The 14874-nt window shown below is 39.5% G+C and overlaps 1 protein-coding gene across 2 annotated transcripts; it reads left to right on the plus strand.

Moving 5' to 3' along the window:
* The first annotated feature begins 977 nt into the window (after positions 1-977).
* BUB3 (BUB3 mitotic checkpoint protein) lies at positions 978-12107 on the plus strand. 2 transcript variants are annotated; one of them, XM_050802698.1, is made up of 8 exons: positions 978-1217; positions 1646-1840; positions 2389-2458; positions 4464-4615; positions 7160-7318; positions 8974-9151; positions 9350-9566; positions 10559-12107. In XM_050802698.1, exons 2-8 carry the CDS (start codon positions 1646-1648, stop codon positions 10572-10574), a joined length of 987 nt encoding a protein of 328 aa, XP_050658655.1. In that variant the 5' UTR covers positions 978-1217; the 3' UTR covers positions 10575-12107. The 2 variants fall into 2 exon arrangements, with proteins under 2 accessions (XP_050658655.1, XP_050658656.1); XM_050802699.1 differs by having other exon boundaries at positions 11785-12107.
* Positions 12108-14874: the final 2767 nt, after the last annotated feature.

Genomic DNA, 14874 nt, shown 5'->3' on the forward strand with positions numbered 1-14874 from the left:
GCAGTTAAAGCATCGATTAAATCGAAATTTTTCAGTGAACCTTTGACATTCAAGAATCACTCAGTCACTTCATTCTACTGATTAAGTACTGCTTTTCTTTCATGGAGATAAAATAATTTCTCATTACTCAAGCAACCTTCTTGATTCTCATTTCTAGAGGATTCTAGAAAACAGTAAATGGAGCACACTGAGCCTGCAACTTTGGGGAGTGGCAGGACAGAGTGGAAGGGGATAGGCTTGTAGCTGTTGTTTTAGGATCCTTCAATAAGCAGCTCTAAAAGAAGCTGTGGGAGCTTTAACACATTGCAGAGTACCGTCTCCCAGGCTGTTCACCCTTCTGAAGGGGGGTTCCTCCAGGGCAAAGGCTGGTCTGTTTACATGCATCTTTCCAGAGCCTCTCACCAGGCCTGGCACCAGCGGAGGCTCAATAAATGTTTGTGGAAAGATGGGGTGGAGAGATAAAGCATAATATAAATATGAACGGGTTTCTTCAGTAGAACTTGAGACAATGGGAAATGAGAGACGCTGGTTTATAGGTGGAAACTCCAAAGAAATGAGAAAAAAAAATCAAGGCAAAATAATGCAGTTAATTGAGTAGAGCAAATATTTTCTTCTCTACATCAACTTTTCGTTAGCTTCACGGGCGTGTGCACATCCAGGGATAGGGAGAAAACTTTAGCACTATGGAATTATTGACCAAAATGGGATTCTTGTGTTTCAGAGACTAACTTAAAGGGGAGGGCGCCACAGACAGAGCTGTAAAGATCTTTCCCGCTTTCTATGCAGAGGGCGGGCAGAGCGTCAGCCCCCCCCCCACGAAAACTACATTTCCCAGAATGCCATACGCGGGCAGGAGAGGGCGTGAACAGAGCCTTGGCGCGATGGTCCTTGGGAGTTGTAGTTTCCACGCGTCCAGCTCGAACGCCGTTGCCTCAGCGAAGTGGTAAAATGAGCCCACGTGATCGGAAAAGCAGCGGTTTCCCTTTGAGCCGGAACAGGATGACTGGGTTGACCGATGCTGGGCAGCTGAGCGGACCAATCGGCCGCCTAGACTGAGTCGTTGGCGTTTGAAATCAGCCAATGGCAGGTCTACGCTGGAGCTTCCTCTGCGCCTCCTTCGCCTAGCCTGCGAGTGCTCTGAGGGAAGCAAGGAGGCGGCGGCGGCGGTGGTAGCGAGCGGCGAGTAGTGGAAACGTTGTTTCTGAGGGGAGCCCAAGGTAGGGAGGCGAGGCGACCGTGTGCGGGAGCGGACTCTCCAGGGACTTCCCGGGTCTGCAACTGGCAGGGCCGTTCCGTTCGCAGGGGATCCCGTTTCATTTCTATTGTTTTCCCTTATATTTTTAGGAGTGTCCGGGCCGACGGGACCCGGGAGAAGGGAAAGGGAACGGTCTGGGGTCCGGGCATCGCTGCAGGCCGGGCTGGGTTTAGGGGGACTGCGGTGCCTGCCGGGCCGGTTTGGGCGCGGCGAGGGCCGGATGAGGGGACGAGTTCCGACCTTGGCGGGCTAGTGCTCGGCGCAGGCGCAGAGACTCCTCGCGGTCGTCGTCTCGGCCCCTCCCTCTGGGGTTCCCCACCGCCAGGCTATCCGTGCGCAGCCCCAGCCCGCGGGACCCTTGGGGACTCTGACTGGGCCCCTGTTCTGCAGATGACCGGTTCTAACGAGTTCAAGCTAAACCAGCCACCCGAGGATGGCATCTCCTCGGTGAAGTTCAGCCCCAACACCTCCCAGTTCCTGCTTGTCTCCTCCTGGGACACGTCCGTGCGCCTCTACGATGTGCCGGCCAACTCCATGCGGCTCAAGTACCAGCACACCGGCGCTGTCCTGGACTGCGCCTTCTACGTAGGTGCCCTCCCGCCCCGCTCCGGCCCTCTTCCTGTGTTACGATTCTCCACGTTAGGAGCGTTTCTTTTCCAGGGCTGGGTAGAGGCGTCTGTCGGTGGGGTTGTTTAGACAGTTCTTTAGCTTTTCAGGAGCACCTGCCTTGAACCGGTACCGTTTTAGGTTTGGGGATATGCAGACATTGGAAACTCCGTTTCCCCTTTCCATTAAAGGCTTGTGGAGTAACTCTGTAAACTTTCTGAACATAAATGATCATTATATTTGCAACAATACTGTTTTGGCTGCCGTACTGAACGAAACCGTTTAGGGGAAATGTATGTTTACCCTCAGCTAGCGTGTTGGCTAGAATAAAGCAGCCCTCCTTTAATTTCCTGACACAGGAGTTTAGTGACCACTTGCTTTTTTGTGCTGTTTTTTGGTTTGTTTACCATGAATAGTTGAGCCCAGTGCATATCCTCAGCATAAACTGAACACTTGCTTGTAGAAATAAGAACGTTGAAACCCTTTCAAAAGTTCTAGTTTTTAAATGGTTCAAAACTGTTTTATAGGATCCAACGCATGCCTGGAGTGGAGGACTAGATCATCAATTGAAAATGCATGATTTGAACACTGATCAAGGTAATGTGACAATATCTTTACCAGTTTGTTTTCTTGACTGGTGTCCTAAAGTATAAATGTTTGTGTAGGAAGAGTAGTTCCTAAATTGCTTAGTTACCAAGTTGCTTAAGTACAGGTAGCTTGAATTTAGGATTTTTTTGTTTAAATGATAACCATTGAGTTACTGATTACAGAACATTATGCATATATTTTTTTGCAGGAAAGCCAGTTGTGGTCACCATTGTCAGTGTTTACATACATTGACACTTAAGTATTTGGCCTTTATTTTGTTCTTAGAAGTGGGCTGGATCCCAGACTGGCCAACGTTTCATTAGGATTTTCCACTACAGTGCTGATGTTTTGAGAGTTCAGTTTTCAGAAACTAATTTAGTTTTCAGAAGCTAAAGGTAGATTTAAAACTTCACAAAAAATAGGCAATCATGTCTATATTAATTGTGTTTGTTATAGTTATTTAGCAAAATATGTTTCAGTTGCAGTTTTTGAGTGAGTAACTAGATACATTTCCTTTCAGTTAAGTAATTTCTTAGAGGTCCAGATATGAAATGACTTACTCAAATTTTTTTGGTGACATTGGGACAGTGTAGAGATTGGAATGGAACCCACATGCATAGAGCTGTCTAGCTGAGCATTTGTTTGCATGTATATTCATCAGACACAGATATCCTAAGGAGATAGGTTGGTACGGAGATATGACTAGATAGAAGATGAGTTGAGCAACGGGAGAATGGTTGGAGGATGGCCACATTTTGTCAAAAAAACTAAGCACCCAATTAGAAGAGGCTTTTGCATGAAAGTTACTTTCATCTGTAACTTATACTGCAGGTATTTGGTTTTGTTTGCCAGTAGCTTACTCTGTGTAATAAGTAAGCTTGGAGATCTAGGTTCTATTTGTTCAGAAACTTGGGGGGTAGGGAGAAACACTGAAAAGCAAACTTCTCGATTTTCAGTGTTACATAGAGAATTAGCTGTTTATTCTGTGAAAGTCACTGCCAAACTTCATGAAATCCTTTCTTTCTTTCTTTCTTTTTTTTTTTTTTTTTGAGATGGAGTCTCGCTCTGTTGCCCAGGCTGGAGTGCTGTAGTGTGATCTTGGCTCACCACAGCCTCTGCCTCCCGCATTCAGGCAATTCTCCTGCCTCAGCCGCCCGAGTAGCTGGGACTATAGGTGTGTGCCACCATGCTCGGCTATTTTTTGTATTTTTTAGTAGAGGCGGGGTTTCACTATGTTGACCAGGATAGTCTTGAACTCTTGATCTTGTGATCCGCCCACCTTGGCCTCCCAGAGTGCTGAGACTAACCTTACTGTTTGAAGGTCAGGACCATATATTGTTCCTTCCTATATCCTTAGCAGTTGGCACAGATTCTGGTATGTAGTAGATGTTGAAGGAATAAATGAGATATGGTGGGAAGGTTCAAATTGAAAAGAAGGAAAATGTCTATTGAAAATTTGAACCACAGTGGAACCAAGTAGAATAATGAGAGGACTTCACTCCCAGTTCTCATAACCCTTTAGCCATGTAAATAAGTTTCTTAGCAGCATTGGCTTAATGTTCAACATAAATGTTGTTGATCCAGAAGACCAGAGTTCTCCATTCATTTGTTCATTCAACAGATGTTTCTTGAGCACCTAGCCTGTACCAGAGCTTGCACTAGATACCGGCAGAGATCACAGAGTTAAACGCAGTTCTTGATAGGAAATCTAGAATCAAATGAGGAAGATAACAGACATGCCACTGCTTTAATGTAATCTGAAATTCAAGACAGCCTTTGGTATGTGCCATACTAGTGAGTCATGTGAAGTGTGCACTGTAAGGTGAACAGAGAGGAGTGGATAACTTTGTAGTCATGGAGAGATTTTTCTGTCTGTAGTCATTTCCATGGGGTTGGATGAGGCAAATTGATTACAGTTGAATGAATGTTTCTTTTAATTGTTTATTTTAGGAATCTTTAGTAAAGGTAGTAAGGTAGATGTTGGGGATTCCCCCCCACTTTTTTTTTCCTATAGAAAATCTTGTTGGGACCCATGATGCCCCTATCAGATGTGTTGAATACTGTCCAGAAGTGAATGTGATGGTCACTGGAAGTTGGGATCAGACAGTTAAATTGTGGGATCCCAGAACTCCTTGTAATGCCGGGACCTTCTCTCAGCCTGAAAAGGTAGGCTCTTTATATTCATTGCAGGAGTTGATGGTTTTGGGGTGATTTTTGTCTTGATGCATGATTGCTGACTATGTTGGTTGAATTTAAAGGTGAAAAGTCAACATGGGGGGGAAAAAGTTGACAGTCGATTTTATAAATCCAGCTACATAGAAATGCTTTAATGCAAAAGAAAATTAACTTTGGGATTTGGGGCCAACTTTTATTTGTCAGTTGTTATATTTGCTTCCATGTATTGTTAATGCTTTAAATCGCAGAATTGAGAAGCAACTCACTGCCTTTTCAGAGAAGTCATTTAGCAGACTGTTCGATTGTCTTAAATTGACACTCCATCCCAAACCAGAAAATTGGATGGAGCATCACTTATTTTCATTTGTTATCTGAGGTTTCTTTTGAGTTGACTGTTGAGAGGGCAAAATGGGTTATCATTTCAAGTTCAGTGAGAAAGGTGTTTTATGTTCCCTGGCTTCTACTGTTTATATATTTATTTTTTAATACTGATAGATGTAGTTTCAAGGCTCTTAGCGAACAAAGCTTTTTAAAACCGAAACTTTGTGTATTATTCTAACCTTTTGATCTGTATGATGAAAGTGTAATTGAGCATTCCTTCTGTATCCTCATCAGACTTTATCAGGTGGTAGTTAATTTTAAAGATTGATTGTTTTAGCAGTTTAAAGGCATCCCTCACTTGAGTCTATTTCCTCAGCGTAAATATACTATTCAATTCCTGTTAGCCATCATTATATACAATAGTGCATCCAAAAAGCCATTATTTTTGTCACATCACAGTCGAATCTACTCCTGGCAAGACCTTTGTTCAGAATAAAATAATTGCATTGTTTCTAGTTTTGATTTATGGTTGTATGTAACATGTTAAGAACTGTGATAAATTGCTGACAGAATATCATATAATGGACAGCCACACTGAATCAAGCTGCTTATTGGTTCAGCAAGGTTCATTATGTCACTTTTTTTAATACTTTCTTTGATAAATGTATATACCTAGTCAGTAGCATGACAGTGGTTTCACTTGATTTATGATCAGTGGGGATAGAAAGCACTATTAGAAGCTTGTGTGTCACCTATATAGTAAAGATTTAAGATAAAATTCCCAGTATGATTATACCATTATAAATCGATCTCTTTCTGGATTCTCTATTTTTGAAGTTTGGTACTTTATACATCTTAGATTAATTTTCATTTCACTGCAAACATTTTGTTTTCTGAGTAAGCTATGATAAATCTTAACAACATTTCTCACATTTAAATCTGCTTATATTAAATCTGTTGTTTTGAATCTTAATTTTAATTCCTTATTTTTCCCTTGGTCACATTAATTGTTGAATTTTAGGGCCAGATTCTAGAGAGGGGTGGGGCATGGCGTTGTTACAGCTGGTAACTTGATTCTTCTTCAGCTGATGGTATGTGGTTAACATACTAGTGATTATTAACAACATATGGCTTAAGTATTAAATGTTGCATAGACATCTTACCTTGCCATGGGGCCTCTACATTTTTTTATGGCAGTTCTTCAGGTTTGAAAATGCTAAGTCAGATTAGAGTTCCTTATTAATTGAAAATAATAGAGCACAGTTGTGAATCGCAAGTCTAGATTTTTAAAAAGTGACTGAACATGATCAGGAGAATATTTTTTTTTTGCCACCTTTTTAATGAGTTGGCTACCTCTGTTTTGTTTCCAAGTAACATTATATTTACAAATAAACCACTAAATGTTCGCTTGTAGGAAATTCTATGATTTATTATAAAGGAATTTTTGTGGAAAGTTTAATATTGAAGAAAGGCATTATGAGGAGAAAAAGAGGGGATACACTACTTTTAAAAATTTTCCCTAATGTTGAACTTCTGTCTTGAATGTGTAGTATTACGTAAGGGCACAAGAATTACTTTGTTGTATGTGTGTCAGACCACTGTCTTGTCTTTTAATTTTGAGTTTATATGCCACCAAAGGCTACTAAACATCTAATTAGTGGTGGCTCCCTCACTCTTCCTGGAAAGGCCTATTTATTCCATGTAACAACTGGGGGAAAAAAAAAATCAAGATTTTTAGAGTTGCAAAATGAAATATTCTAAAAGGTGATTATAGAAAAATAATTTTGAAAATGATTGTTTTATGAAAAGCCAGAAACCCATTAAACTCTACCTTGAATTATTTTATGGCTTTATTATCTCCTCCTTGAATTTTTTTTACACTTTTATGTTGTCTCTAAATGAAACATGAAGGCTGGGAAAAATAGTTTAATTTGTTTTAGTAATGGAGAGAATTAAGACTTCAAAAGCTCCTTTACAGAATTACTTAGAATGTACATTATATGATGCTTGGTGAAGTATGAAGAGCATCATGGGTGTGCTATTTTGTGCAAACTTGGTTTAAATAATTGCAGTATCTAAAATTGTTACTTGTGATTGGGGAATTCAGTCAGCTAATTTTTTATGGTTTTATGATCAGATGGACTTTATTTTGGGGCAAAATGCCATTTTTAGGCAAGTAGGTGATTTTTAGCAAGTTTTGGTCTTTCTTAAAAGGTATATACCCTCTCAGTCTCTGGAGACCGGCTGATTGTGGGAACAGCAGGCCGCAGAGTGTTGGTGTGGGACTTACGGAACATGGGTTATGTGCAGCAGCGCAGGGAGTCCAGCCTGAAATACCAGACTCGCTGCATACGAGCGTTTCCAAACAAGCAGGTACTGAACTATACTCCCTCTTCTTTCTGGAATTTGAAAATAATATGATCTTATATTATAATGATTTGGCCACTATCCCCTAAAGCCTTCTTTTTTTTTTTTTTCAGTAGTGATTTAGGATTTGCTGTTAGGTGTATTCCTTGATATTTTTGACAGCCATGTGTTAAAAGGAAGTGCGTTAACCCCCATTTTAGAGACGACCTTGATGTTCAGAGAGACCAAGTAATGTGCTCAGGAAGTGGTTTGAATAGAGGAGGTCTTCTGATCTTTTGTTGATCCTGGTCCAGGATGCTTCATAGGTATACAGAATCAAAGAGGGCTTTGCAGATATTTCAGTTTACAAAATGCTGAATTGAAATTTGTATCTGGATTTTAAGCTTATGGAATTTGCTGTTTTCTTTTTGCCTTTTTGTAACCCTAATGCTTATAGAGTTCTTTCCCCAGTTTGACAATAGAACTTTGTTTTTTTTTTTTTCTTAAACTCAACTGAGGTTACAGAGGCAGGGCCCCTCTTATGATGGATGTACAGGGTGCCCTTCCATCGCTAAATAAGATTAGCCTGTTTGTTAGTGATCTCCCTCCTCCCTCAGGTCCTTAAAGTTTTAAGAGGAGATGGTGGTGTGGTCAGTTGCAATAGAAATTTTGCAAGAGGAAAAGTCATTAAAAATAGAAGGTGTCTTTGGTATCTTATGGCTGTCCTTTGGTGGTTGTAGAACTTGAAGCAGGTATGTTATTCTCTTGGCTTTTTAACCTGCAAAGGCCAGTACCTCAAATGGTGATCACAGTTCCTTTTTTTAGGAAATTGGAAGTTTCCATTGAAGATAAAGAATTGCAGTTATGTGAAACTTTAGAGATTTAAATATGTGATTAAAATATGCTTACATTGTGAACATTATTTTAATGCCATTATATCTAATATTTTCTATAAGATTATTTCTACTTTGTAATGGCAGTTAAAAAGTCGGATTTTACTGACTGACCTATTTCTTCATAAACAGTTTTCAGGAATAAATCTTTTTCATACCTTGAAGGATTAAAAAATCATAGATTTTGTATTTGGTGTGTTCTCTCTTATTTTTTAAGATATTGTCATTTCAAGGAAAGATGAGAAAACGTTTGAAATTGTAAACCACTTTTGAATGTCCCTGAAAGTCCTTGTGCAAACCTGACTTACTGTACTAAATGTAAGAAGTAGCATGACTGAGATGGAAGACTGGTGTTCCAGTTTATTTGGATTATTGATACCCCCAATGAAGGAAACACAATTCTTAACAGTTGTTCGTGATGAAGAGGCACAGAACATAGAAGAATATATTTTAACTGAGGGAACAAATTTGAGTCTGCTGGGCAGGACAACAGGACAACAAATAAGCGACACTAAAACACTTTAAATTTAGGTTTGATGAAATAACTAGACATTTTTTATTGTAATGTGCAAGGCCCTGGTACCTATGAGGAAAGCAAGTGATGCCAGTCTTATTTTCTTTTTAAAGTCATCGTAACTATGTTAGTACAGCCTAAACGCTTCATTAAAGCCTGCTGTACTTCTCATTTCTGAAATAATCACTCTTTAGTGTGGGTTGAATTTGGGAATTAGCACCTTGTTTTTGGAAGCTGGAATTTACCATTTTTTCCCTCTGGTTCTCTCTTGGCAGGGTTATGTATTAAGCTCTATTGAAGGCCGAGTGGCAGTTGAGTATTTGGACCCAAGCCCTGAGGTACAGAAGAAGAAGTATGCCTTCAAATGTCACAGACTAAAAGAAAATAATATTGAGCAGATTTACCCAGTCAATGCCATTTCTTTTCACAATATCCACAATACATTTGCCACAGGTAAAGTATGGCATGCTGACCTATATTTAATTATTATATTATTTGGTGCTTGCTTTTTATGGTATTTAGTGAGAAAAAATCTATACAATGCTTTATGGAAATGTAATTTTCATGACCTTAAAAATTAACTGTTAAGATAATGGTTATTTCTGTGTCTGGTGTTAAGAACCATTTTAACTATTTTGAAATTACTTCCAGGTGGTTCTGATGGCTTTGTAAATATTTGGGATCCATTTAACAAAAAGCGACTGTGCCAATTCCATCGGTACCCCACGAGCATCGCATCACTTGCCTTCAGTAATGATGGGACTACACTTGCAATAGCATCATCATATATGTATGAAATGGATGACACGGAACATCCTGAAGATGGTATCTTCATTCGCCAAGTGACAGATGCAGAAACAAAACCCAAGTGAGTATGCTTCACCTGTATTTGAGCCTTTTCTTGCATTCAACCCAGGATTTATTAATTTTTCTAAATTCATGAATAGCATTGTTGATGCCTGCTCGATATTACAGCTGACTGTAGGGTTGGAGTTGATGTTATCATGTTCTCCCAAGCTTTCAATATCCGTAGGTTGATAGACGTCTGATGGATAAAATTGTGCCTAGTTGTTTTGTACAGAAGAATGTCAAACTCTCATTCTTCTTGAATAGGCTCTATTATTTGAATCTCTGGAGTTATTACCAGCTCATTGCTTCAAAATTAAGTTGAGGAATTCAAGAATAATTTATTTTAGTAAATTCTATTTAAGATGTTTAAGAATTTGAACTGCCAAAAATCTTTCCTCTCCACAGAGGTTGTTTCTTTAATATTAACACAAAGTAAGTGACCTTCAGGTCTTATTGGAAACCCAGAGTAATATGGCCTTGCCTGGAATTGCAAATTTCCTTAGTTTTGAAATTTTCGTAGACGTCTTTGGTTCTTGGTTGTAACTGTTGACTGAGAAGAGTCATTTACATTTTTTGATACCAACAGGGCAAAGCTTTTTATTTAATTACCTCCACCAGGCTTAAGGGAAATCTGATACTTCGGCATGTGTTAAACTATAAAATATCTACCCCAAGTGTGTTTGCCCAGTTCCCTGTCCCCTCTCCCCAGGCCCTTAAAGGAAGTTCTTGATACATATTTGTGGAATAACTGAATGTTTTCAGGATTCTTATACTTTGCTGAGTTAAATTGGGTGTGGTACCTTTGCTGATTGGTTGAGCCTCTGAGAGGGGGCAGAGTATTAAATATTCCATATCAGATATGCTTTTATAGGTTTGACTTTAGAAAAGTCTTAGCATGTGAAGCCTGTTGGATAAAGGGCTGTGTTTGCATTTAATCTGTCACTTTTGTATCTCCTGTCCTGGCTGGCCATTTTGATCTCATGCTGTTCTTTTTTTCTTTTGAACTTGTAGGTCACCATGTACTTGACAAGATTTCATTTACTTAAGTGCCATGTTGATGATAATAAAACAATTCGTACTCCCCAATGGTGGATTTATTACTATTAAAGAAACCAGGGAAAATGCTAATTTTAATATTATAACAACCTGAAAATAATGGAAAAGAGGTTTTTGAATTTTTTTTTTTTAAATAAACACTTTCTTAAGTGCATGAGATGGTTTGATGGTTTGCTGCATTAAAGGTATTTGGGCAAACAAAATTGGAGGGCAGTGACTGCAGTTTTGAGAATCAGTTTTGACCTTGATGATTTTTTGTTTCCACTGTGGAAATAAATGTTTGTAAATAAATGTAATCAAAATCCCTTTGCATTCTTTCTGGACCTTAAATGGTAGAGGAAAACGCTCATGAGCCATTTGTTTCTTTTGCTGGTTATAGTTGCTAATTCTAAAGCTGCTTCAGACTGCTTCATGAGGAGGTTAATCTACAATTAAACAATATTTCCTCTTGGCCGTCCATTATTTTCTGAAGCAGATGGTTCATCATTTCCTGGGCTGTTAAACAAAGCGAGGTTAAGGTTAGACTCTTGGGAATCAGCTAGTTTTCAATCTTATTAGGGTGCAGAAGGAAAACTAATAAGAAAACCTCCTAATATAATTTTGTGACTGTAAACAATTATTTATTAGCAAACAATTGATCCCAGAAGGGCAAATTGTTTGAGTCAGTAATGAGCTGAGAAAAGACAGAGCATATCTGTGTATTTGGAAAAATAATTGTAACGTAATTGCAGTGCATTTAGACAGGCATCTATTTGGACCTGTTTCTATCCCTAAATGAATTTTTGGAAACATTAATGAGGTTTACATATTTCTCTGACATTTATATAGTTCTCATGTCCATTTCAGTTGACCAGCCGCTCGTGATTAAGGTTAAAAAGAAAAAAATTATAGTGAGAATGAGATTCATTTCAATGTAATGCACTAAAGCAGAACACGAACTTAGCTTGGCCTATTCTAGGTAGTTCCAAATGATATTTTTGTTGTCAAACTTTAAAATTTATATTAATTTGCAAATGTATGTCTCTGAATAGGACTTGGACCTTTTCTGACATTTATTTTATCCGTGATGTATTTTTTAAAAATTCTTCTGATACAGAGAAGGGTCTTTTTTTTAAAGTATTTCAGTGAAAACTTGGTGTAAGTCTGAACCCATCTGTTGAAATGTATTTTCTTCATTGCAGGTCCACCTAATCATCCTGTGAAAGTGGTTTCTCTATGGAAAGCTTTGTTTGCTTCCTACAAATACATGCTTATTCCTTAAGGGATGTGTTAGAGTTACTGTGGATTTCTCTGTTTTCTGTTTTACAAGAAACTTGTCTATGTACCTTAATACTTTGTTTAGGATGAGGAGTCTTTGTGTCCCTGTACAGTAGTCTGAAGAATTCCCCCTTCTGTCTCCTAGCAAGCCCAGTTGCTGTATCTGAACAGTTTGAGCTCTTTTTGTAATATAATCTAGACCTGTTATTTCTGTGCTATCTAATAAACGAGATTCAGAACCCTTGAATGTTGGATGTTTTTGAATGTTGGTAATTAATATAATTTACTTAAAAAGGCTTGTGTAAAGCAAAACTCGTCATCACAGGCATGTTGGGGGATGACATTTTACCTTTAAGTCCACTCTGCCTCGTTTAATTGTCTCCTCTGATGTGTGTTGGGGATTCAGTCCTGCATAAAGTGATTTGTTGGAGTTCAGCCATTTCCCTCATGCCCCCTTGTGCCCTCTCGGTGGATCAGCAGGGCCTTTGAGCCAAGTGTACAGCTTCACTCAGGATGGGCAGAGACTATGTGGCAGCCGCTGGGGACCTTTTGGCTCAGTGCTCTCCTACTAGTGCCGGTGCAGTGGTGCTCAGGTAGCTTGTACATCCCTGTGTTGATGTAGTCATAGTCCACACACAGCCAAATGACAGACCCTTCTGTACTTAGCCATCAAATACCAAATCACAGTGAAGCCCTTGGGATGGTAAATAATGTAATAGCCAGGGACTAACTAATGATACTAGTTCTTTCGTGTGATTATGTGCTTCTAAAAGTCCCTGACCACTTGGTTGAGGACAGACCGTAAGTTTAAAACATTGTATAAGTGAAAGAAATAATATAGTATTGTTACAGGTAACCAAATTAAAGTAATGTGGACTTGTTTTTGAGGTGCTGAGGGAGGGCTTATTTTATGGTTCCATGTGGATGTCCTCTTGTCTCTGGATATCAAATGTACCTCCCTCCATCTCTACATACCCCTTAACCAGCTCTTCACGGTTTGCTTGTTTATGGTTATAGCTACCTTCTCCCCAAATTACCCAGATGTAGTTACCTTGGCCTCATTGGTTTCTCTTACCCACATTCTTTAAGTGTCTCTTCTGTTTATCTTTTCTTCCTACTGCTACCATCCCATGGCCTTCTGGGTGAATGTGGCAGCCTCCAGTTTCTGCCTTAAGCCCTCTATCTAATAGAGCAGTGACTTTTGAACATTGTAGTTGTGACCCAAGTAAGAAATACATTTTGAACTACAGTTCAGAACACAGAGGTCAGTATAGTATGCATGACAGACAGAAGGGTCCTGAAACACGACTTGCCCTTCCTGCATGTGATGTATCTGGTGCATGTGTACATTTTTTTTCTTTGTTTTTTAAGAAATCCTGGTTATGGTACCTTGAATTGGTTTTACAACAAATGCCTGTCACCTGCAATTGTGCAGGTGAAAAACTGCTCGATCAGATTTCTAAAAATTTTCTAGAAGATTTTTAAAAACTGTATTCTTATGTCATACTTGGAATCCTCCACTGCTTCCTGTTGCTCATAGTCGCCCTTCAGCGATTTCATAAGGAGGTGTGCTGCTTCCCAGGCTTCCAGATCATCAGGAAGGGGCCGCGGACTGTAAGGTGCTCTCAGAAGATGGGACTAACTAACCCTTGTTGGGAATATAAATAAGCGTGTGGGATGGGAATGTTAAAGTGATAGCAGTATCTGGTTCTGAGTTCTGTTGTGTAAAAACTTAAAGGTGTATTAGCAGGTTAGCCTTTGTTCTGTGGGAAATCCAGGCCTTGTTAGAAGGACCAAGGCCAGAATGCCCAGTTTAGCGTTGGCATTCAGACCCTTCATTGTTTTTCCTCCATTATCTGTTAAACTCCTGCTTTGCCAAAGGTATTTTCTATACCCTAATAACTCTAGCTTCCTTCCCTCAGTGGCGACTCAACGCACATTAGCCTACTGAGAGCTTAGATCACTACAACGAATCCTTATAAATTTGTTTAACTCAGTTTTCCCCAAATTCGTTTGAGCCGGTTGGTTCTACTTTTTCTGGTCTTGTTCCCACAATCATTTTACCTTTTACCACTCCCGCAGAAAACACGGGGGTTCTTCTGTTAGCTGAGAGCCAGGTTACTTTCTTTTTTTTTTTTTTTCTTTTTTTTTTTTTTTTTAAAGACGGAGTCTCGCTCTGTAGCCCAGGCTGGAGTGCAGTGGCCGGATCTCAGCTCACTGCAAGCTCCGCCTCCCGGGTCCACACCATTCTCCTGCCTCAGCCTCCTGAGTAGCTGGGACTACAGGCGCCCGCCACCTCGCCCAGCTAGTTTTTTTCTATTTTTTAGTAGAGGCGGGGTTTCACCGTGTTAGCCAGGATGGTCTCGATCTCCTGACCTTGTGATCCACCCGTCTCGGCCTCCCTGACGCTTGTGTTGATTCCCAAATCTCAGTTTGCCCTGGGGCATTCTCTTTCTGAATTGCTGTTTCAGGATTTGATTTGAATCCTGCAAAGTCCTGTTCAAAACCCCCTTTTCCATGAAGCCCTTCTTCCTTGTTGCAGCTCACAAATAAGTATGCCCTTTCTCAAAACATGTATGAAACACCTCCCGCTTGTATACCTTTAGCAGTAGTTACTCATATTGCCTGGCATTTAAACATTTTTGTATGCATACATCTTGCTTTCCTACTTACAGCAAGAGCAGGACCACATCTTTTTGTATGCTCTGGTACATGCCTGTTGGACCACTTTGATATTGCTAAATTATATAGACTCCTTTTAAAATAATTTGAAATATAATTTTGGAGTATAGACATCTTGTCTAGTGCATTAGACAGGTGACCTTTGACTTTGTTCATTAAGCATTTAGTAAGTCTCTTAGAAGTGATATATTTACTGTAGAGAAATTCAGATAACATGCAAAAAATGAAACGTACTGTCACAATCCTATAACTTAAAAATTCCTTTCCAGCTTCAGAGAGGTATTTGATGAAAATTGTATATATTTAAGGTATACAATGTGTGTTTTGATACA

Source organism: Macaca thibetana, chromosome 9 (genome assembly GCF_024542745.1).
Source record: "Macaca thibetana thibetana isolate TM-01 chromosome 9, ASM2454274v1, whole genome shotgun sequence".
NCBI classification, from domain to species: domain Eukaryota; kingdom Metazoa; phylum Chordata; class Mammalia; order Primates; family Cercopithecidae; genus Macaca; species Macaca thibetana.

What these genes read in the sequence shown, in the direction of transcription:
- BUB3 (XM_050802698.1), top strand. Translation starts at nt 1,646, where the DNA reads ATGACCGGTTCTAACGAGTTCAAGCTAAACCAGCCACCCGAGGATGGC. An exon ending in TGATTTGAACACTGATCAAG is followed by an intron (nt 2,459 to 4,463) that starts GTAATGTGACAA and finishes TTTTTCCTATAG; the next exon opens with AAAATCTTGTTGGGACCCAT. An exon ending in GAGCGTTTCCAAACAAGCAG is followed by an intron (nt 7,319 to 8,973) that starts GTACTGAACTAT and finishes CTCTCTTGGCAG; the next exon opens with GGTTATGTATTAAGCTCTAT.